Consider the following 21,558-nt stretch of genomic DNA (forward strand, 5'->3'; position numbering starts at 1 on the left):
AAAAAAATCATTCCTTCATCTGAATGTGCCCCAGAGCACTTCTGCTGTGGGATTTGAGATCCACATTATAATAAAATGGGTAAAATTTTGGCTTTGCTGCAGTTGGTGGCAAAATTCCCACTGACATCACCGGAGCCAGCAGTTTGCACTGTTAAACTGGCCAATTCTTTCAAAAATACCAGCTGCATTTCCTGGGGTCCTGGATGYGTTGTGCATGAGTGGGGATTCTGCCTGTGTGCGCTGAGAAACACCTACCGAGGCATAAGGCAGACCAGGAGGCACACAACTTTACTACACCCTCTTTGGGCTGGACTCAAGGAGAAAACAGCCCTTACCTCACCTTGAAATCAACTTTTCCTCACACAACTCAGAGACCAAGAGGAAGAGACSAAGGGAGGGTGTGAAAAAGCAGGGACGATCCTCAAAGTCCAGCTCAGCTCTAAAATGTGCCTGGGAAAACTGTGCTGTGGCTTTTCTTCCTGACCCAACAATTCAAGGCCAAACTCACTTTGTTCCCAGCTACTGAGGGGTTTTTACTAACTTATGATGCTAAAAACTCCACTTCASAAAAGAAAAATTGGGGTAGTTTGGTTTTTTTTTATCACACTCACATACAAAATTTCTGCCATTAGAACTTAATGAAGGATTTTTTGTTAAATCCATCTGCAACTTGTCTGTCACAGTCAGAGTCCTTGGTAAAGAATTTAGAAAACAAGATCTGTCTGCCTCAGCCCTTCTGTCTTTTTTGGATTTTTTTCCCTGATTCAAGTTAACTTGGGCACTCCATGGACAGCTATGTGTTCATGTGTGTGGCTGTCTCATTGTACACTTGTGTATATTTTTAAGAATCCAAAGACAAGAGCTTAAGGAAGAAATTCTTTAATAAGAAGGTGGTGAGGCACTGGCACAGGTTGCCCAGAGAAGTTGTGGATGCCMCATCCCTGGAAGTGTTCACAGCCAGGCAGATGGAGCTCTGACCAACCTGGTCTAGTGGAAGGTGTCCGTGCCCATGCAAGGGGGKTGGAACTAGAGGATCTTTAGTGTCCCTTCCTACCCAAAGAATTTTATTATTCCATTCTGTTCATCTCAGAATGCCATGAAGATCTAAGKCAGTTCTCAGTGCACAAAGGCCACGAGTTTTAAGGGACTTACTTGGGATACTGGAACAACAGAAAAACCACAGCTGGTATGGAAAACCCTTACTGAAAACTCCAGTTCTCCTGCTGGAGAAAAGGTTCTTGTTTTGGACCTAATTAATGGATTATTGGAGATCATTACCCTTGGCACTTCAGGGCTGAATACAGTAATAAAATTATTTACTACAAGCTTCACTTTTGTTTCCAAAAGGACTGTAGGGCAGCTTGAAATCTAACCCCCATGACACATCATGAGAAAAAATGAAGTTTCATTTCGACACTGATGGCTGCCMTGGCTCTTTGTTTTATGGAATGTATACATTTTATGACATATACATATTTCTGTTCATTCATACACAAAAAGCACAGTTAGCCTTGATTTGGATGAAAAGTCAAGAAAAGCTTTAAGTACTGCACAGTTTGTGGGTGCTCTGTAGATTACAAGCAAACCACGGTGGATAATGGAAAAACCTGTGACTGAGGACACAGAACCACACAGTTGGTTTGGCTTGGTTGGACCTAAACCATTGTGAAGCCATTTTTCTGCCTGTGCTCCTCACACTTGAGCTCGTGGTCAGTTTTTTTAGCACAGGGACAGCTGCAGCCCCAACCTCTCCCTCTGTGCCCACTGCCAACATAAGTGAACTCCTTCTACCTGATCTGACATCAGCTATCCATCACTCTGTCCCAGCACTGGGAGGCTATGGTGAGGTTTGTTTTCCAACAGTAATTCAAGCTGGGCTGTCCCATGAGGTTGTACGAAGTCAGCCTGCAGCACTCTGGTCAGCTGCACACCTCACCTCTGCAGCAAACACTCAGAGCCTGGAATTTCATTGCTTCTTCTGCATCTGCTTGCCCAGAATGTTTGAGCACAGGGCAGAAGAGAGTCACAAACCTGTACCATGAAGTTGTACTTGTGAGTTTCAGAAACTACATCATGATGAGTAATACCATACAAATTTAAAATTACCTCCAAGTTTTGTGCTGCTGACATGGCCTGAATCAAGATTTAATCTCAAGCTTTGATGGTTTTGGATCTGTTCCACCCTATGCACCCTCTCAGCTGCCGGCAGCCTCAGCGCTCATGTAGAAGTAATGACTCATCTCTACAGGAATGCTGCAGCACTAAAATGTCCCCAGGCTTGCTATCCAACTGGGACCCAGGAATGGAGAGCTAAGATTGTCATTAACAACGTGATCATTGGTGTTACTGTGGTGGTAGGGCTGGTTCACTAAAGAAATTATGTTTGTGCACATCCCTGCAAACCTAAATAGCTCCTCCGAGCACTGAGTGTTATCATTGCTATTGTTAGAGTTCCCTCTCACTGYGTTTCCCTCTTAAAGGTTAGAGGTGCTTTAAGGCCTTGACCCTCTGCAAAAGGGGAGTGTTGTGCTTTAGAGAATATTCCTCTAGCAAGAAGCAGAGAAAGCCACAGCCTCTTTGCACTGCAGGAAAACGAGGGACACCGGGAATGGCACCCTGCGCTGGACTGGTGGCTCCTCTCACATCGCTGCCCCCCAGCCATCCTCATCCTCAGCGCCAGCTGCTCGTGGGAAGGAGCAGAGTCATGAGATAGCTTGTCCACTGGGTGACACTCACTCCTAACCCACGGGGACATGCCATGCCTCRTGAACACGGGGTTCTGCGGGCAGAGGGTCCTCAAAGTGTGTGCCCACAGCTTTCCCCGGCTCCTGGTGGTTCCTGGCACAGTGCTTTGCTGAGCAATGATCTGCTCGCCATTTTGTCCTGCGCTTAATCTAGCCCCAGTAAGYAATAAAAAGCAAAGTCCTTCAGCATGGGGGAAACATCTCTGTAATGATACGATAGGTCTGTGCATCTGTTCTCACAGCAGGGACATGTACTAGAGCTAATCAGGAGCTGGAAGTTGTGTTCCCCAGGAAATTCTGACATAGGAAAAAATTAATTCCAAATTAGATGGAAATGACGACATTTCTAGTTTTCTTGCAAAATGAGATTTCTCCCCCAAAGTAGTTTCAGATCATCAGAATGTTTTAGTTTGGTAGTGTAATCTAGATTAATTTCATTCTGACTCTTACGCTGTATTAAGACATGAAATGTAATTACATACATGTAATAACACATAGAATATAGAATATGCCTGAATTAGTGACCTAATAGAGGATAAAATGTAACTATTTAAAATGGGAGTTGCCAAGCTGGAGCACCTGGCTTTAATGTCTCACTTAGGCAAGCGGTTCCTCCTTCTTATCAAAAGGGAGCAGTGGACTCCTTGGAGGACAATTGGAATGGAACCACCCGAGTGGGTTCCTCTGAAAATTCCACAGACTGTAAAGAAAACATGACATGGCATGGTTTTCTCCCAAAGCATTTACATGCAAAAATGGTTGATTCACCTCTCCTTACTCTTCACGTCTTCTGTGAAGGCATCCAGTCCTGTGGAGTAGATTACCCAGGCAACTCTCATGGTCATTGCAGAGAAACAGGAACTTTTACTATATGATTTTTSTATTCCTCATATAGGGATTGTGCTCTACAAGGTCTGATTGACGTTTTGAGATTATCAGTGGAGGCTGAAAGGACTAGATCAGCTACTCTAAATAGTGAGCCCTTKTTCTCCAAATAGCAGGTGTCTGAAGTGACGTTACTGGCTTTTAATGAGGGGCCACTAGTGCTTTGTTTCCTGTAAAGCTCTTTATTCCAGTATAATTGCATTTTTATCTGCACTCTTGCTTTTGGTCTCAAACAGAGGCCCCCACTGGACATTAGGGGCAATGTTGCTGGCCAGTCTTTCCATGTCCCATGCACACAGCACGATCCCCTCCCTGGGTTCCCAAGAGATCCCATCACCTGTTCCCCATGGCATTGTTCCTCCACAGTACCGTTGGTGACTGTGATGCCACATAAGGAAATGGAGAAAAACTCACTGGAGCAGGGATTCAAAGCAATTGGATGGTTAATGGAAGCTCTAGGAGCATGAGGAGGGGAACCAATGTGGTGGGGGTGGCTCTGTGGGGTCACAAAGGAGGGTGGCATTTTGACTCACCTTCTCTCTGTTGCTGTGGGATCATGGGAGGTGGCTGTGGGAACGCTTGGCTAATCTGGCCATAAGCAGCAGGATAAGCAGCTACAGGGAAGAGAAGAGGAAAGAAGAAAAAAGGACAGATTTCAGTGCTGGGAAGCAAGGAGCTTTCACTCCAAACCACCACACCAAGCCAGTGTGGGCTTTGTCCCTTGTTTTGGCTCTGTGAAGGGCCATGTTGTGCCCAAGAGCCGTGGTTGCGCTCCAGGAGGTGCTGTGGGACCCTGAGCATTCTCCCTCCCTCCATCTCCATCAGCAGTGACACCAGGGACACCCTTGCAGTGCCAACGGGGGGTTCTGCTGAGATCCCTCCCTGTGAAGTGTCACCCTTCCGGTGCGGTGACACGGCTCTGCTCGCCAGCTCAGTGCAGAGACGCCCGTGCTGGCAGCAGAGCACGTGCACACCTTTCCCCCTCACCTCCAGCACCCTCATTAATTCCACACTCATAAAAACAGTTCACAGGTGTGTTTCCCCCCTTCAGGTGCCCGCTGGATGGGCACAGTTGCACACACGCTCTCGGATATACATTTTCTTTCGTGCCCACAGAGACTTCCTCTCTCTYGCACAAACGCGGTGGAAACAGTGAGCAGCAATTAAACAATTTTCCCCATCTCAGCTCCCCCACCAAGCAAACAAGGGGAGCCATTCACTACCACAGATGGTAGATGATGTGCCTTGCTGCTAAAAATACAGAGTATGGGTCGCCTGCAAGACCAGAGAGAAGAGGATAGGGGCCATGTGTGTGCAGAGGGGTTAATTAACAGCTCAAAGGGTTGAGTTGCTTCCCATCTATCAAACCTCACAAGCAATAAATGACAATAACTAAAACACCGGCAAATGAAGCCCTACATGGAGAATTAAATTAAGTTTCCAGATACAGCGCTGACACGAGATAATAGCCATTCCTCAGCGGGAACCCATGATTGCTCCAGTTACCACAGGAAATAATGACTTTGGGGTGGCAGCTTCCTCGCAACGTTGGCCATGGACACCTCGTGAGGGGAGGCTGAACACGGCAGGGTCGTTGTCTGCACCAGGTCACTTTGGCTGGTGTCAGTCCATCAACTGCAAAGGAGCTGCTCAGCACTCAGGGCAGCCCGAGTGGAGCTGAGCCATGGTGAGCTGTGGTGAGATCTGCTGGGAAGCTGGGGAATGTCTGGGTGGCTCTTAACCAAGTCTCAGACCAGTTAAATGGGGCATGGCCAGCAGACAAACCCTAAAATCACGGGTGTGTGCAGGCATTCCACGCCATGCCAGGCTCAGCAGGGTCAGGCTGCCCATCCTCCCTCTTTGCTGCAGCACTCAGGAGTTTTGCTTTAGAAAGTGGCCTCCAAAGCAGTGTCCTGATTCTGCACTGTGCCAAGACAGACCAGGCAYGGTCCTACTCAGCTTCACTGAGGTGCAGGTCAGGGGGAGCCTTTCCCTGGGGAAAAGGAGAAGACCTTGGGTGTCTTGGTGTTTGTGCAGATTGAAACTGTGAGTCTGTGACCCCCAGCTTGTCCCTTCCCTCAGCCCTCTGAGGTGTGTGCAGTGGGAAATGGCTTTAGAGAAGAGAAAGGTTTATTGGGAGAAAGTGTTAATACTAACGACCTGCGTACTGCTGCACTCCAGCGTAGGCTTGCTGCAAGGGGTCTGCTGCAGTGGGGCTCTGCGCTGTGGAGACACAAGAGAGACAAGGAATTAAGGGGTTAAAACATGATGGGCACTCTCCCCTTATCTTTTATCATCAATATATGATATGAGACAGACACACCCAGGGGCTGAGTGGTGAAGGAGAGGAGCAGCTCRCTCTCCCTATGGACAGAACCCCCCAGGATGGCTAAGAGGGGTCTGTCCCCCAGCCATCACCCTGTGAGACCTTGGAGCAGAGGACAAATAAACCTCTCTCCTCATTTCCCAAGCTTAAATTATGGATCTGCACTGATCATGCAGATTTTTGGCACTAATCAACCCCAAAGAACCCTCATCTTAAGCCAGGACTAACACTGTGCTGGGTGCTGTGCAAACTCAGATCTCTGTGACAGCTACAGTCACATGAAACTTTCAATCAGAGCAGAAAACAACAGGGGCATAGCAGGAGGAAGGAGAAGAGAACAAAGCAATGGCTCCTATCATCCCCACATCCCTTCGAAGGACTGTGTTGCTGCCAGGCAGCCCCCAGTGAGAGAGAAGAAACTGCATGGAGGGGAGGGGGACACCACTTGTCTGCTCCAGGGAGGATGCTGTGAATCTCTGCATAAGGCATGCAGTCTCTTGCTGGCTTCAAAGTGTATTTTCTCTCTTTACAAGTGTGCATTCCTCCCCACTAAAACTGTTTATTTTTGTGAAACTTTGAAGTTTTGCTCAAATACAACCAAAGCTAGTTAAGAAATTTTTTTTCTTTTTCTCCTTTGGTTGATAGGGAGGAAAAAAAAAGAGAGAAACATGTTAGATAAGCTCTTTCTTTATCTGCATCAATAAAAAATTTAAAGCAAAGCTTGGCTAAACCTCCAGTCCAAATGTCACCTTGGCCCTAATATTTCACTTCTTGTTATGAGTTTAATTTGTATTTATTGGTACTGCACAGTTCTACATTTATGCAGCCCCTCCAACCTATTTCCTGTAGGATGATCCCTTAGGGAACTGCCACTTTCCCACATCCATCCCACCTTTATTCCTTCTTACCCGCACAGAGGTGTGGCTGGAGGCAAGGCTTGGAGGATGCAAAGGTGGGGGCCTCTTGGAAGGAAATCTGGTGCCATACACCTATCCAAGGAAAGACACTGACTGTATGGCAAAGTGTGGGGGAGGTTTTCATACGTGAGTATTACATACCCAAGGAACATGGATAAAGTGTTTTCTTACAAATAGAAATACCAGCTTGAAACTTAACTTTAAAGATCACCATTGGTCATGATGGAAACTTGCAAGGTCTTGCACTTTTCTCCCAAAATACCAGGAGGAATGGTGAAACGACCAGATTTGAGGTGGCTAAACCCAATTAGCTGGCTAAGGCTTGGAAGCTCCTGCTCATTACAGGCATTACTGGATCATGTGGACTTTGAGGTTGGGGTGGTCACAGGAAGAAATAAGTGGGGTTGCAGTCCTAGGTTGGAATGGTTTCCYAGCTGACTTTCAGCAGGTCCCTCAGTATGTGTGTATGTGAAATGGGAAAGCACCATCTTACTGTAAGGATTTTCATTTTTTTGCAACAGGGTGTGAGGAGAATACATTAAAACCTGTGGGAGGTCACTGGAAGGCAGAGTAGACATTCTRCACTACATTTTTAAAGAGCAGTTGTTCTGCTGGAGGAAATGTTTGGAAAATATAAGAATCATTTCTACTTAGTCCTTTCTTCTTGAAGAAGAAACCAACTAAAGTCTATTCTTTTTAACCTGTGCTCAAAACGGATTTCCTTKAAAAACAGAATATTGATCATGTTTTCGTGCTCCACAAGAAAACTGAATAGCTATGAAAAGTTGAGTAATACAACAGTTCCCTCTGCCCTTCAGGAGAATGGATCATAATAATTTAGATCCTTCAAGTCCTGCGAGGTATAGGATATCTCCTGAGAAAGGTGAGGGGACCTGTGGTGAGGGAAGCACATCTTCATACCCATGGTTTTTCAGACTGCAGTGAAGGAGAGGGTCTCCCATCTCTGCCCTARAGGTGACTGTCCTTCCTCCATTGCACAGAAGAAGAAATTGTCCYTGCTGCTCAGGAAATACAGCATTTCATCCTTCTCCAGAGGAGGTTGATTCAGACACGCTTGTTCTCCCCCCAGTCCGCTGATAATTAGCAATGGCTGACACTTCTCTGATACAGGAGAAGTCACTGATCAGGACCTGTCTGACTGTGGTCCTTTCCTTCATTCCTTGCCTTTTCTGGGCACATGTGGGAACTGCCCAACCTCCCAGCTGGAGTTCAATCTATCCCCTGGACACTCACCACAGAGCTGCTCTCCTTGTGCCACTGGTGCATACCTCACCTGCCTTTGGAACCACGCTTTGACCACCTGAACTAAGAAATTCTGTGTAGGAAATGTGTGCTGAGAATCCTGGCCTGCCTTTAAGATTAAATATTAGAACTGGGCAACAGTGTTAGGGACAACAGGCTTTCCYCCTTCCTCACTAAAGCTTTCAGACCTCATTAATTTCCCCAGTATTAATGACTTGCYACCAAGGGTGATATCTGAGTGTTTTTTGTGAGGCTGCCTTGTGACCCAGGTCACACATGGGGTTTCCTCTTGGCTCACAGCATATGCAACCCTGTGGGAAAGCTCTGCCCTGGTTTCATTCAGCTTTACTCCAACCTGGAAATCACTTCCTCATGGGAAAAGAACATTCAAAGCAGCTGTCCTAACACAGAGGGCCCTAACACTGACCTGACTATCCCTGGCTGTTCTTGAAGGGAGAATTGAAAGCACTTCTGGGGAGCCAGCAGCTCCCAGCTTGGGGCTGTGTTTTACTTGTAGTCTCATACCCTGTCTTGGCCACTTGGGAAAAGCAGTTGTGGTGAGCCACAACCAGCAGCAATTTAACTTGGCACCTCTGAAAAGTGATGACCCCTGCTTGCTGAAGAGCTCGCCTTGCTTAGCCTGGAGACGGCGTTTGCTCAGCAAATGAAGATGTGACTCCAGTGGATGTGCCCRTGCTGGCCAACACGGCCTGTGAAGATGCAGGGACACAGCTCCAGGGCTGGCTGGACACCCTGGCAGGGAGCCAARGCATCTTGAACAACCATGAGCACATCTTCATGCTGCTGCTCACGCCGACAGGTGAATCAGACCTARCGAAGGGTGCAACTGCCTGGGTGAAGCCAACAACTGAACCAGAAATCTCAAGATACAGATTAGACATTTGAGGAAGTGTTGGCCATGCTGTGTTTGCTAAAGTGGCAGCTCTCTTACACACTAAATCAAGGTGTGTGTATATATGTGAGGAAATCACAGTTCAGAGTCACCCTACCACAGGGGGTGGCTGTAGCTCACCATTTGCTAAACTCAAAGTGATTGGGAAATATGAGTAACTTCTCAGCACAAGGAGAACATCAGGAAAAGCTTTATTCCTCTATAAAATACACRTAACTTCAGAGGGTGGCCTTCACATAGATCATCAGTGGAGGGGTTACCCTGCCTCAGTCACCCTTTCTCCCCATCCAGACTGCCAGTGCTCTTTGATATTGGAAATATTGGTTGAACACGAGCATACAGGGCTGGGAGAACACCTCAGCTCCCCGGTGTGCTGTCTGTGCCAGGGGGCAARCCCCCAGGGACACACAAGGCAAATAGGTGAATAAAGGCTGGTAAATGCTCTAGATGAGAGTCATGGTACCACAGAGCACCTTGAAGGGGCTTTTGGACCAGAACCAGAATGTCTGTAAGTTGTAACACCATCCAAAGACCTCGGAGGTGCTGACTCTGTGCAAGTGTGCCTGGGGAGAACATCTGAAACAGCTTTCCTTGTGGCCAGACACATGGAGGCATCATGTCCAACACACAGACGTTTCCAAGATTAAAGGTGGTGTAATGTAAATGCGGAGGATCAGCTGGTGAAGGGGAAAAAAATCAGACAGGCTCCTGAGAGGCCAGAGAACAACTATCAATCACATCAGCCCCACTGAAGTCCCTGTGGCCTTGCTGCTTTCCAGGAGCTGAGGGTCTGGCCTTGCCAGGGCAAACCAAAGGTGTGCTGTGAAAACAGATGCTAATGGTAACTTCATTTGGCAGCTCAGGGCAGGAGCCTTATCCCTGGACATCTCCTCTATATTAATTTRATCATTTCCATATCTCCAAGGGAAAAATCCTGCTCAGATACAATTGTCTCTTTGCAAGACAATCCTGGCCAAGATRCCACAAGGTGACCATGGCAGATAACCTTCCATAAACCTGGAGACATAAAACAAGCCAATGACCTACTATATGGCCATAAATATAAATTTAACGAAGGCAGCACTTATTCATTAGGCAGAAGTCAAGAAATGACTCCCAAGTCCTTCAAAGAAAGTAGATCCGTTAATGTCACTTTCCAAATCCTCTGCCTGATGCCAAAAACCGAGGATGATTTCCCAAGTCAGCATGAAATACCAGTGCTTTAAAATTAACAYCAGGAAACTTTCGTACTCCTGATATATCTCTAGATTGAAATCAAACTTTTTAAAGGGGCATTCAGTTAGTGTTGGGCCTGACATTTAGCTTTTGTCAGAGAATGAATGGATGGTGGTGGCAGAATGAAGCACGCTGTTAAAAATAAATAAAATTGGTTGAAGTGATATTCTATAAAGAATCCTTCCTGAGGTGTCAGCAGCCCAGCTCCAGGGCCTGTCCAAGACAAGCTGTTATATGGGTGCCCCAAGTGAAGGGACAGAGGGCTGGAGTCTGCTCTGGTATTCAGGGGTATAAATCAGGAGGATCTGTACTGAGGAAAAAGGGTAATAATTACTGCCTGAGCCATCAAAAGGGGCTYTCCAATACCTTCATTGGACAGTGGGACAGCCCCTCTATCCCAGCTCAGGTAGGAGAAACCCAAAGTGGTCTGTTCCCTGAAACCAGAGGCATCCAATGCTTCTGAAAGACAAAAGTGTAGCTTGGCATATTTTAGGTCCCTAATGTTGTCATGGCATTTTGGTGGAAGGAGTCATCTTACTCCTATATGATTTTCTCTCCACTCCTTGCTACTGATTATCTGTGCATTCTGTGGCTGGTGTGCTCAATTCCATCCACTTCACCCAGTTTTGCAGAGATACTTCCTGAGTGGGTCTGATCCAGTTATGGACTGGATCCTCAGCTTTGTGCCCTGCCCCATCTATTCACCCCTCTCACTGCCCTGGAGGGGTTCCACCCCTCTCCCAGGAGCTGCATCTTGGCCACTATCACCTTTGGGAAAGTGGATGGGGAGGAGGGCAATCCAAGAGAGGCAGCACTGTTCAGTCAGTGTGGGGGGTTAATAACAAAACCACAGTAAAAAAAAAAATCTATGTGAAGGCCAGGATTAAAATAAATACTGAGTGGGAGGGCTCTATTCACCTTCTCCTTAAATCCAATTTAAATCACTCTCTACAGCCCTAATCTATATCCATAATTATATCATTTCGTACAACAAGCTTGCGAGAGGTCTTAAGAAATTTATGTAGATTAAAATTCATGGGTGCCATAGTACAGATTCCATATTATTAAGATTGATTAGGACAGCTGATGCTGTGATTAAAGAAGCCAGCGCTTACTGTTGTAATTAATTAGGTATTCAGACACAACAATAACTGCAATAACAGAAAGAATGTGCTGATGTGGCAGAAAACAGAGGCTGATCCTGTGTTTTATAGTCTCGTTTTGCCATTTATGGGTGGACACCACTCGGTTAAAGACATGCTGTCCCTCTGTTGCTTGCCCTACACATCAAAAGAGCAAAGAAATTCAGGGCTTTTGTGCCCTCTGCTTCATCCTGTTAGCAGGAAAAAGCCCTTTTGGTGGCATCCCCAGCTGTTGTAGGTCCTTGTTTGGGACAATGTATGGACCTACTAAAAAATCCATACGGTTCAATCTTGGAAACCAGGAGTATGTTTATTATTTTCTTCTTAGTCTCACCTCCAAGCCCCATCCCTAATCAGGTTCTTTCTGGGCAAAGCAAAAGCTGAGCAAAAGCATGGTAGGAGACATGTCTGGCAATGAAGAGCTGCCAGGTAACAAAGCGAGAAAGACACAGATGACCCAGAAATGCAGGCAGGTGGACATGGCCAGCCAAGGTGACAAACTAATTCAACAGCAAAGTCAGGACCAGACTTCCCTCTCATTGCCTAAGGCCAGGATCACGTAAGTCAGGTTTTAAAAACTATTAAGGCACTCTAAGTCCATATTCTGGGGGAGCTTAGTTTAAGTCATCTTTAAAATAAAGCCCAAGGTCTTAACTCACATAGATGTTATTGAAAACATCAGCAGAGGGTCTGATTTGTGTTTACACCTTCTTCCAGATCAGAGGAGAAAACTTTTGCTCTGGAAAGGCTCACACAACTGCCTCAAACAACCTCATTCATTAAAGCTGCATCACGGCCATTGGAAGTACTTGGCATCATTAAAGTTGCTTAGACTACAATTGAAGATGGCAACTTGTTATTATGTTTTTAATGAGTGCATTCCTTCACTTATTTATTTTACCAGTAAAGCATGGTTTATGGCACATGGCAGATTGTTACAAATGGGTCAAATAAAGCCTCCCTGGTCATAATGATGTCTCAGGTGCTCACTGCTGCTGTTTCGGAACTGCTGATACAAAATATGAACAGGAAAGCTCTCACCTGGAGATTTAGGGTGGACTAACAGCCAGAAATTTCCTGTAGTGAGGAACTTAGCCTCAGGGCAGCCAAGCCAGGCGCATTTCTAGGCCACAGTGTATGTCTGGATCAAACGCTGTGGGGTTTGGTTTTCATCCTGGACCTTCTACAGGTGCAGGTGGGTCACTCTTTTGCTGTTCTCCCGATTCACCTCCTCTCCAAACTCTTCTTGTCTGACCCTGGAATACCAGGGTACACTGGGGCTGGGAAGCCRGTCCTTTCCTCTCCCTGTGCTGGTGAAGCTCTGCTCTTGCCCAGTGCCCCTGGAGGGTGCCTGCCAGGATCAGGATGGACGCTGGACTCGCTGGTCTGGGGCAGCAGCCTGTCCATCAGCAGCACTGCTAACTGACAAACTGATGGATAAGGCTCTCAAATCAGCCTGCTCCCCTGCAAAATTCACCTGGGTAATGATAAAAATTACAGATGGAGGCTGAATGCTGTCTCTGCTGGCAGTGGGTGAGATTGGTGGCTGCCTGATGCCTCTGTTGGGCCAAGGAAATTGAATTGATGGTCTTGGTTCAGTCATAAAGACATGAGTTGCTTTAGAAGAGGAATTCCCCTGTGAGGCACACTGAGAACTGCCTGAGTAGTGTCTTGGAAAAATGTGGGCATAAGGGCTTGGCTGCCCATTGGCACTGACAGCTCATCCTCAGGGGGGGCTGGACCCTGAATGGGCTGTAGAGRTTGTTGTCTCACTAGCCCAGATATGCCCAAAGGGGAGTGGTGGTGGAGAAACTTGTGCTRGGTCTGGAGAGGAGAGATGGGGCTAATCCTGGCAATGGTGGGCAGGCAGAAACAGAACCTCTGTGTGCCTGAAAATAGTAAATGAGGTGGCATGTTTTAAATGTATTACAGGGAACTGAGGGGACTTAGMTTTTGTTTCCTCAGCAACCTAAATCCTGACCAAATACAGTGAATTGGAATCATAGAATATCCTGAGTTGGAAGGGATCCATCAGGTTCATCAATACCCTGCACAGGAGAACCCCAAAAGTCACATCCTGTGCCTGAGAGTATTGTCCATGCCCTTCTTGAGCTCTGCCAGGCTGGTGCTGTGACCACAGCCCTGGGGAGCTGTTCCAGTGCCCAAACACCATCGGGGTGAAGAACCTTTTGCTGATGTCCAACCTAAACCTCCCCTGACACAACCTCAGGCCATTCCCTCTGCTCCTGTTACTGTCACTAGAGAAGAGATGAGTGCCTGTGCCTCTGCTTCCCTTTGTGAGGAAGCTGAAGAACTCGGTACTGGTGGAAGCATTCTCCATCAAAGGCTCCACAAGGCTGCCATACCACTGGCCCATCCCCGGCTCTGGTCAAGCTGGACATCCTTTGACCCAGGAGGAATAAGGGGGATGTAAGATTCTATGTGGTGTATTTCCACTTCTCTCTGGGTATATCATATGGAGCAGTCCTCACTTTTCTGGAAGCTCTGCTTTGTTCCTTCTTCCAGTTCTCTCATTTCACTGATTCTTTGACAGCCAATCCCTTCTCTCTCTTGTTTGCTGCCCTTTGGTCTCACATTTTCTCATTTCTCCCTCCCCTCCTCTTACCAAAGAGGCTTTGTCTTTGCAGTGAAAATTTTGTGTAGTCCCTCACAATTCAATTCAGTAGGRCAGGACCTGTTATCAGAGAGCAGAATTCTGATGATGTGAGACACAGCAGAAGCCAGTGCAGATGGTCTCTGCTGTTGTTGCACATCTCACATGGTTACCAGAGAGGCTCTGGGCTCTGGGTGGCTAAGAAGCTTTGGCAGAAGAGTGCAATCCCTGCTACTGTGACTAATGTGGAAATGGCAAACGCTCTTGTGCTGCTGCAAAGTGACTCACAAGATCATGGCACAACAGATTATGCTCTCTGTCCCMACTATATATTGTGACACAGTGCCACGTTCAATAGCTCTGCAAACTGAGAGATTAAAGGGCAGGAATTAATACACAAAAAGGTCACATCTCCAAAGGGGCTCAGGCTCGTGCAAGGGGAAATACTTATTGCCTTGTTACTCACTTCGTGGCAGAAAGTGCACTGAGGCATTTTGTACTGTCTGATCTTGGAGAAGGTGAGACCTTGGCTTGCAAAGGTTATGCCTGCAAGGAATGGTTTTCTAGTGCCACTGCACGGATCCATAGCCTGACCAGATTAACAGAGAAAGCTAATTCCTGCAGGGACAGGGGCTGTGATCAAAGCCCTGGCGAGTAGGGATGCTCAAAGTATYCCTTTGCCACAGAGCCATGGATGGTTTGGTGGTCTGACTCCAATGATACCATGTACATCCCTTTTCCAGTCAGAGGGAATCTTGAAAAATGAGCACAGGGCGAGACAGAATCAAAAACTGTGAAATTGCTCACTAAATACAGCTGTGTAATATGGACCTGCTTTTATAAAGACTGTGGTATTCTGGAGTCCTTTGGATGCAGCATCAAAAATAATACAGCTGGTCAGAAAGGTGAACGTGTAGACAAACTGCACAATTAATGGAATTTATTTGGGTGTGAATGATATGGGTGACATGCCTCTACAGATGTTCATCGTCCTGTTTTGCTATTTTCAGGCAACAAAGAACATTCTGCTACAGCCTGTAATGGTGTGAACCCACATTAAAGGTTTTTTTGTGGAGCATGAAAGAGTATCTGAGAGCAATATTCAGGATTTAAACAATATATGGCAAGTCATAATCATAGCAAGACTATGATTATGTACATAATACTGCAGCAGTCTTAGCCACTTTCAGGATGAGAGATGCACCATAAAAGAAAGTTGTTTGGAAGATGCTGACTTTGGATGGGGACTGTCATGATCTTCCCTTCTCTACAGTGTTAGTGCAATTGCCTGCTCAGCTGTAATATTTTATTTCCTCCCTTGCATTTAGAGACAGAGCCATGCAGAACCACAGGGCAGTGAGAGATGCTGTAGAGGAGAATGAGGAAGATCCCATAATGAACAATGATAGAACAAGCTGCCCAGTGATGAAAATTTCTTTCTAACCCCAAGCAATTAGTGGCTGGCTTGTATCATAAAGCATGAAGTTCTGTGTCCTATCTACATTTTTATCCAGTCTAATATGGCTGTGGATGTTCTCATTACCCATATAAATGTCTAATCCTTTTATTTTTTTATGCTGCTAAGCTCCAGGACTGAATAAACCCTGTGGCAAGGAGGAGAGGCTTGGAGAGTGCATAAATGCTCATGAGAAGGAGCACAATTAGATGGAGCAGACACATGATGTAAGCCACGTGGGTTTGCTTTCAATGTTTCAGGGACAGATAAAAGCAAAATGAGAGGCGAGTGTTTGCCCTGCCACCGCTCCCTTTACACCTCTGCTATAATTTCAGGTGTCACCACGTTATGGGGAAGCTGAGCAATGAGAAAGGGAAATATTCTGCTGAAGTTACACTGAGATAAATCCAAACTTCTCACAGCTCAGGCTGTTTGGGTGTCAGCTTTACCAGCAGAAGGGAGTCTCTGCCGGCAGCGAAGAGGGAAGGATGACTGTCACCTTTCAGAGCATCAGCCTGTTGCTGTTTGTGCTGTGAACTGCTGCCTGAGCAAGCCTCTCCCAAACTCAGAGAGAATCAGATTAAGGCCACTGACTTTTATATAACCATGGATGAAATACCTAACTGAAAGGCTTCTTTAATTATGGGCATAGTTTGGGATAGTAACAAAAGCTGAAATCATTTAGATTCGTCTAGGAAGAGCACCTTTCCTCTGACAGCCATGGTAATGGATCATGGAAAATTAGCTAAAAGGATCTAAAAAAAMCAGAAAAAAAGGACAGACATAGAAATGGATGAATAAACAGAGAGATGATTGACTGGCAAACAGGTAGATACTGAAATAAATGGACAGTAGAACAGATGGCTGTGTTTGTATAACCTTAAGGGCAGAAGGCTTTCTCGGTGCTGTGGGTGAGCACACTGAGCGTACTGAGGGCTCCCTGAAATTTTCTGATGCCTCATAAGATTCCAAAAGCTCCTCAGACCTTAAGCTGCTGAAACACATATTCACATGCCTAATTTTGAGAACAGTAAGTTCTTTGCTTTTAATTCTGCTTAGGGCTGAACTCAAACTATATGCTTGCAAAGTSTTTGTTGGGAGGAGGATAATTATTTGTCAATATCTAGGTATAACTCTGGTATTTCTATGTAATGTGACACTTTTCCTTGTGGCTCATAAAATCGCCTACGATGATGAATCTTCTGAGTTTTCAGGACTGGCTAAGACTGAAATTATTCTTCTTTCTTACCTTTTTTTTTTCTTTTTTTTTTTTTTTTTTTTTTTTTTTTTTTTTTTTTTTTTTTTTTTTTTTCTTTTTGTCTGGAGCATCTAACTCAGTATTTGATTTCCTAACAGACTAGATCAATCTATCCATTCCCCAGGGTAAAATACTCCTTTGCCAGCTGGTGATTAGGATCAATTAGAAACATTTACTTAAATTTTTATTGCTATGATTGTTAGCATTAGTGTATGTACAGCAATGGTAAAACACATCTTTCTAGAGGAAGTGTATTGGAGGAGAGGGCTATCTCAAATCTCCAGGACACTGAAAAAATCTTAGTGTGCATTAAGGAATGGTGAACTCTTGAGTTCTTGGTGATTACAGCTTTGGACTGCATGTATATTTGTAAATACAGGTGTAGGACAGGTACCCTTTAACCTCTCTCATTCATCTCTGACTGTCAGTGCTTGCAAAATCACTTTTTTAGTGCTGGCATCTTCAAGCCAGGCAGAGAGTGAGCCCCAGCAGCAGTTCTCCTGCAGTGTCACCAAAAGGTGACCCCGAGCCCATTCAGGGGCTGCATTAACTCAGCTTCACCCCCAGGCCTGGTAAGGCAGCAGGATCTGTGTGCAGAGAGCATTTCGGAAACCAACACCTGCTCCTTGCACACAGGAATCCATTTGGGTCAGCAGACGTGTGGACCCTTTGGATCATCCTCCCAGAGCCTTCTGGCTGCAGGGAATTCCWGCAGGAGACACCAGTGCTGGGTGCAAGCAGGCTGAGCACAGCTCCTTCAGGGCTAACCAGAAGCAAGACCCTTGGGAGTTCTGCCAGGGGATCTGCCAGCATGGGCTGCTCAGGAGTCAGGTCGATTTTCAGCTGAAGCAAAACATGCTGGCTGTCCTGACTGTTCACCAGACATGCTATCCAGCAGACGAGCACTCAAATATTCAGCACACACTTTTTCCACCTCCAACATGCCCTTGATGTTTGTCATCCAGATTGAACCGTTTAACGCTGTAGCTGCGTAAGACACGAGACACCAACGCCCTGAGGAGCCCTGGTGGTGTGACCCTCCTGACCCTGAGCCACAGGCTCTTGGGGACAAAGCCCTGTGGGTGTGGACAGTACCCCTAGGACGGAGGGAGCAGGCTGTGGGCACAGGGTGGGTCTGGCTTACCTGGGTAAGGGTGAATGCCATTAGCAAAGACGGCTTCGGCGGCTGGCTGCCCGTTAGCCTGCGGCGGGAGGCCAGTGAAACCGTTCACCCCAATGGGAGATGGGATGCTAGGCACAGCTGGTGCAGTTATGCCAGGAGGCGTGCTTCCACCTGCAGACAGGGAGGACACAAGGGCAGAGATGGTGAGTGCTGGGAACGATGACTTCGTGGAGAAAACTGCTGACACAACGGCTGTGACCGCCGCACGCCAAAAAAAAAATAACCCACAATAAATGAAAAAGATCCYGAGCTGCTGAGAAAATAAAGGGACAGCTTGCCGTTGCTCCCCTGTTCAGAAAGCACTCAAGAAAAGCATGAAAAACCTCCAGAAATTCCCAGCCCCAGCTTTCCACAGCAGTTCCTGTCAGATTCCCTTTGGAGCTCTGTGGGTGTACAGATTTCCAGGACTGCTCTGTCTGCACTCTCTCATGAGCACACCTTTCATGTGCAAACTCATTCKGAACTTTCTCAGCACTAGGGATCCTTAAAAGGCTTGTCAAGTTTATTCACAGCCTAAAGGTAGCCAGTGATACTTTTTTTTTAATATCACTGTTTGACCAAAAYTTGACTTCATACAGTTTTAACAGACATCTCCCAAAGAACGGAGGCAAAATTTGGACTAAATTCATTCCTTTCATGGAATCATACTTCGTTCCTCCTCACCAGATGCATCCTGTGGGGGACTGTAATGCTGCTATTTCAGAAGAACAAATTAGTCTTTATGTTCTGARTGGGATCTTGTCACCCACTGGTAGAGAGTTCTTAAATTTCTGGGGAGAGAATTAAATCCCTCTGCTACCTCACTGTCTCCTCCTATGCTTGTGTAAAATGACTGGACAGTCTGTTCTTCTTGCAACATGTTCAGGATGATTTTAGGGACCAAAAATGAGTTTTCAATAAGCCTGAAATAATATTTTTCTCTTGTGAGGTGTGTGTGKGAAGTTAAACTATCTTCAACAATATCTCTCTGTGTCAGGGTATATACTGATTGAAAGCACCATTTCTGCAGAAACCTCATTTTAAACCAATTGCAGATATTTTCTTCACCATAGCAGCATTCCATGATGGTTTAGTCCAATAACACACTTTAACAACTTCTTAAATCTGTGTTGGTGCTTTAAGAAAGCYGCTATGGATGCATGAGGTGTTTTATTATGTTCAGATTTGAGCAGCTCCCCCCCAAAAAAAGGCAGTATTTCAGCTCATTTCTTATACCCTGAGCAGACAAGCTGCTGCTTCCCCTTTTCTTATTTAAATGGTGTTGGCCTTTAAAAATGTCCTCTGTGGAGGTACAGGGAGCCAGCAGTGGCAACTGAAGTCCAAAGGCAATGCTCTTAGCATATGCCATCAGCTTGCAAATCACAAAGGCTACTTAAAATTTCAGTTGCTTTTCTGGATGTCTCCTTTATTTGCATAGAAAATGTAAATAATTTTTTTTTTCTAAAATTGCAGCAAGGGATTTGTGCTCGCTGTTTTGTGCATGTCTAAGGAAGTTTAGGCATATTTATTGGAATTCTTCAATTTTCTTCTTATAAAGAACCCCCCTGGAGATGTCAGATCTGCAGTTGGAGTAAAACTGGCATAATGCCACCGTGGAAAAACAAATGGTGGTGGTGCATGCCAGTTGTGGATTTCATCCCTCATTTGAGATCTCTTGCTGAAGCTACACCAGGTGCAGATTTGCAACATGGAGAGAGAAGGAGGGAGGGAGGGAGGGAGGAAGAGGGAAGGAAGCCTAAATGAAATCTCATTTCTAGCCCCTCTCTGCAGATAACAGAATGGCAGACCCACAGCCAGACCCACTTTTCACTCAGATTTTATAGCAGTGATGGGAGAAATATAAAACCTGAACCAAATTCTCAGAAATGTCAAACTATTTGCCTCACAATTATGGACTGTGGTKTGAGATAAACCAGACTCTTAATGGAAGGCTGTTAAAATGACAGCAAACAGCATTAACATTTTCTTGGTCTGAATCACCCACAGGGAGTGCTCACTGCAGCTCAGATTTTGTCTGGTTAAAGCCATGTGAGATGGATACAGTCTCTCACCCCTTCGATTTGCCTGGATTCAAAACTCTGAGCTCCTAGGTCCCATGGGAATGAATGAACTTACAATCCTACACCAGGAACCCTTGCTCCTGGAGTGGGGTACCCTAAAACCAGCTGGATTAGGAGGCCTGAAGACACCAGCACAGTGTGTGCTGAGCCAAATAACTCTAAAGCCTCTAGAACTTATGGGTTACCAGAATTTTTTTTTCTAGCACAATTTTTATTTTGCTTAGGAAAGATGAAAATACTTCCTTTTTATTTTTTTTTAAATGTTCCAAACACTTTTTCTAGTGCCTGTGGTTTTTTTTTTGGTTTTGTTTTTTTTTTTTTTTTTCTTTTCTTTTCTCTTCTCTTCTCTTTCTTCTCTTCTCTTCTCTTCTTTCCATTTTTTTTCTTTTCTTTTTTTTTCCTCTGAGAACTTTGAAATATTTCATTTTCCTTCCAAGGCAGAACAAAGATATACTTCAATGACTAGAAATCCTGCTATGAAGCAGAATGATCATTTTCCATTTGGCTTTCTGAATGCTAACAAAAGCCAGCAGGAGAATTAATGTTAGGCTTCAGATATCTCCTGGCTACTCAGAAATCGCTGCTAGTGTTGTAGGCTTGCTTGCTCAGACATAATGTGAAACATTTTCTATGCATCTTATCACATGCTTTGTGAGTGTTGTAGTAATACAAGGAGTAATTTCAAAGTCTAAACATTTCTGCTAAGGAATAATTGTCAATGGACATTTCCACAACCCACCACAGAGGTTTTTCATGAAGGAAGGTACTCATTCAAGGTAAATCTGCAATAATGCCAAAGTGAATAGGCTCTGTGATTGAAAATATGTCATTAGGAGAGTGCAAAATCGTCTGCCGTGAAAGACATCAAAGGATCATCTAAACCAGCATCTTATTTTCAATAATGACCAGCCATGGGTRATCCGGAAAGCATGTTAAAAACATGAGTTTCTCCTCTATTCTGTGAGGAGACAGTGAGAGCTAAACAGTCCCCTCACCCTGTCAAACACTGGGATAGGCAGCCCAGGGAAGTGGTGGAGCCTCCATCCCTGGAGGTATTTATTTATTTTAAATCCACCACCACGTGGATGTGGTGTTGAAGGACATGGTTTAGTACAGGGCTTGGCTGTGCTGGCTTAATGGTGAGACTTGATGATCTTAAAGGTCTTTTACAACCTAAATTGTTCCATGATTCCATGAGTCTGAAAGGCACTGGTCACAGCCAAAAAAAACCTGGGATATTTTTAATGTGCTGGATATCATGGCAGGCACAGAATCTGGCTGCTGTACAGGTGTTTTCACAGCCATGACACAGAAACCACTCATTTTCAAGAATATACTCATGTATATTCAAAAGAGCTTGTGCTCTTTTGTGGTGGGTCCATCACCAACTGCCTGGATTCAGCTTTCCAGGCCCTGACAATATTTGAATTCCAGRCAGTCTTTGTTTGATGTTCTCTCTGCTCCCACCAACACAAAACAAATCTAGCTAATGCAAATATGATAATCTTGCCAGCAGCAGGTTTAAAGGCTGCACATACAATTAAGCCACTTTTTTATTTGG

The 21,558-nt window shown here is 45.4% G+C and overlaps 1 protein-coding gene across 1 annotated transcript in view; it reads right to left on the bottom strand.

Annotated features, from left to right (window-relative positions):
- CELF4 (CUGBP Elav-like family member 4) overlaps positions 1–21,558 on the bottom strand; it is a 687,912-nt gene that overhangs the window by 46,893 nt on the left and 619,461 nt on the right. The window contains exons 8-11 of the mRNA XM_057365600.1: positions 17,899–18,048; positions 6,864–6,944; positions 5,787–5,852; positions 4,163–4,243 (exon numbers count right to left, since the gene is read on the bottom strand). Coding sequence (XP_057221583.1) covers positions 4,163–4,243; positions 5,787–5,852; positions 6,864–6,944; positions 17,899–18,048 — 378 coding nt within the window. The remainder of the gene's footprint in view (positions 1–4,162; positions 4,244–5,786; positions 5,853–6,863; positions 6,945–17,898; positions 18,049–21,558) is intronic.

Source organism: Malurus melanocephalus, unplaced genomic scaffold (genome assembly GCF_030028575.1).
Source record: "Malurus melanocephalus ecotype Western Australia unplaced genomic scaffold, MMel_1.1 scaffold_55, whole genome shotgun sequence".
Lineage (NCBI taxonomy): Eukaryota > Metazoa > Chordata > Aves > Passeriformes > Maluridae > Malurus > Malurus melanocephalus.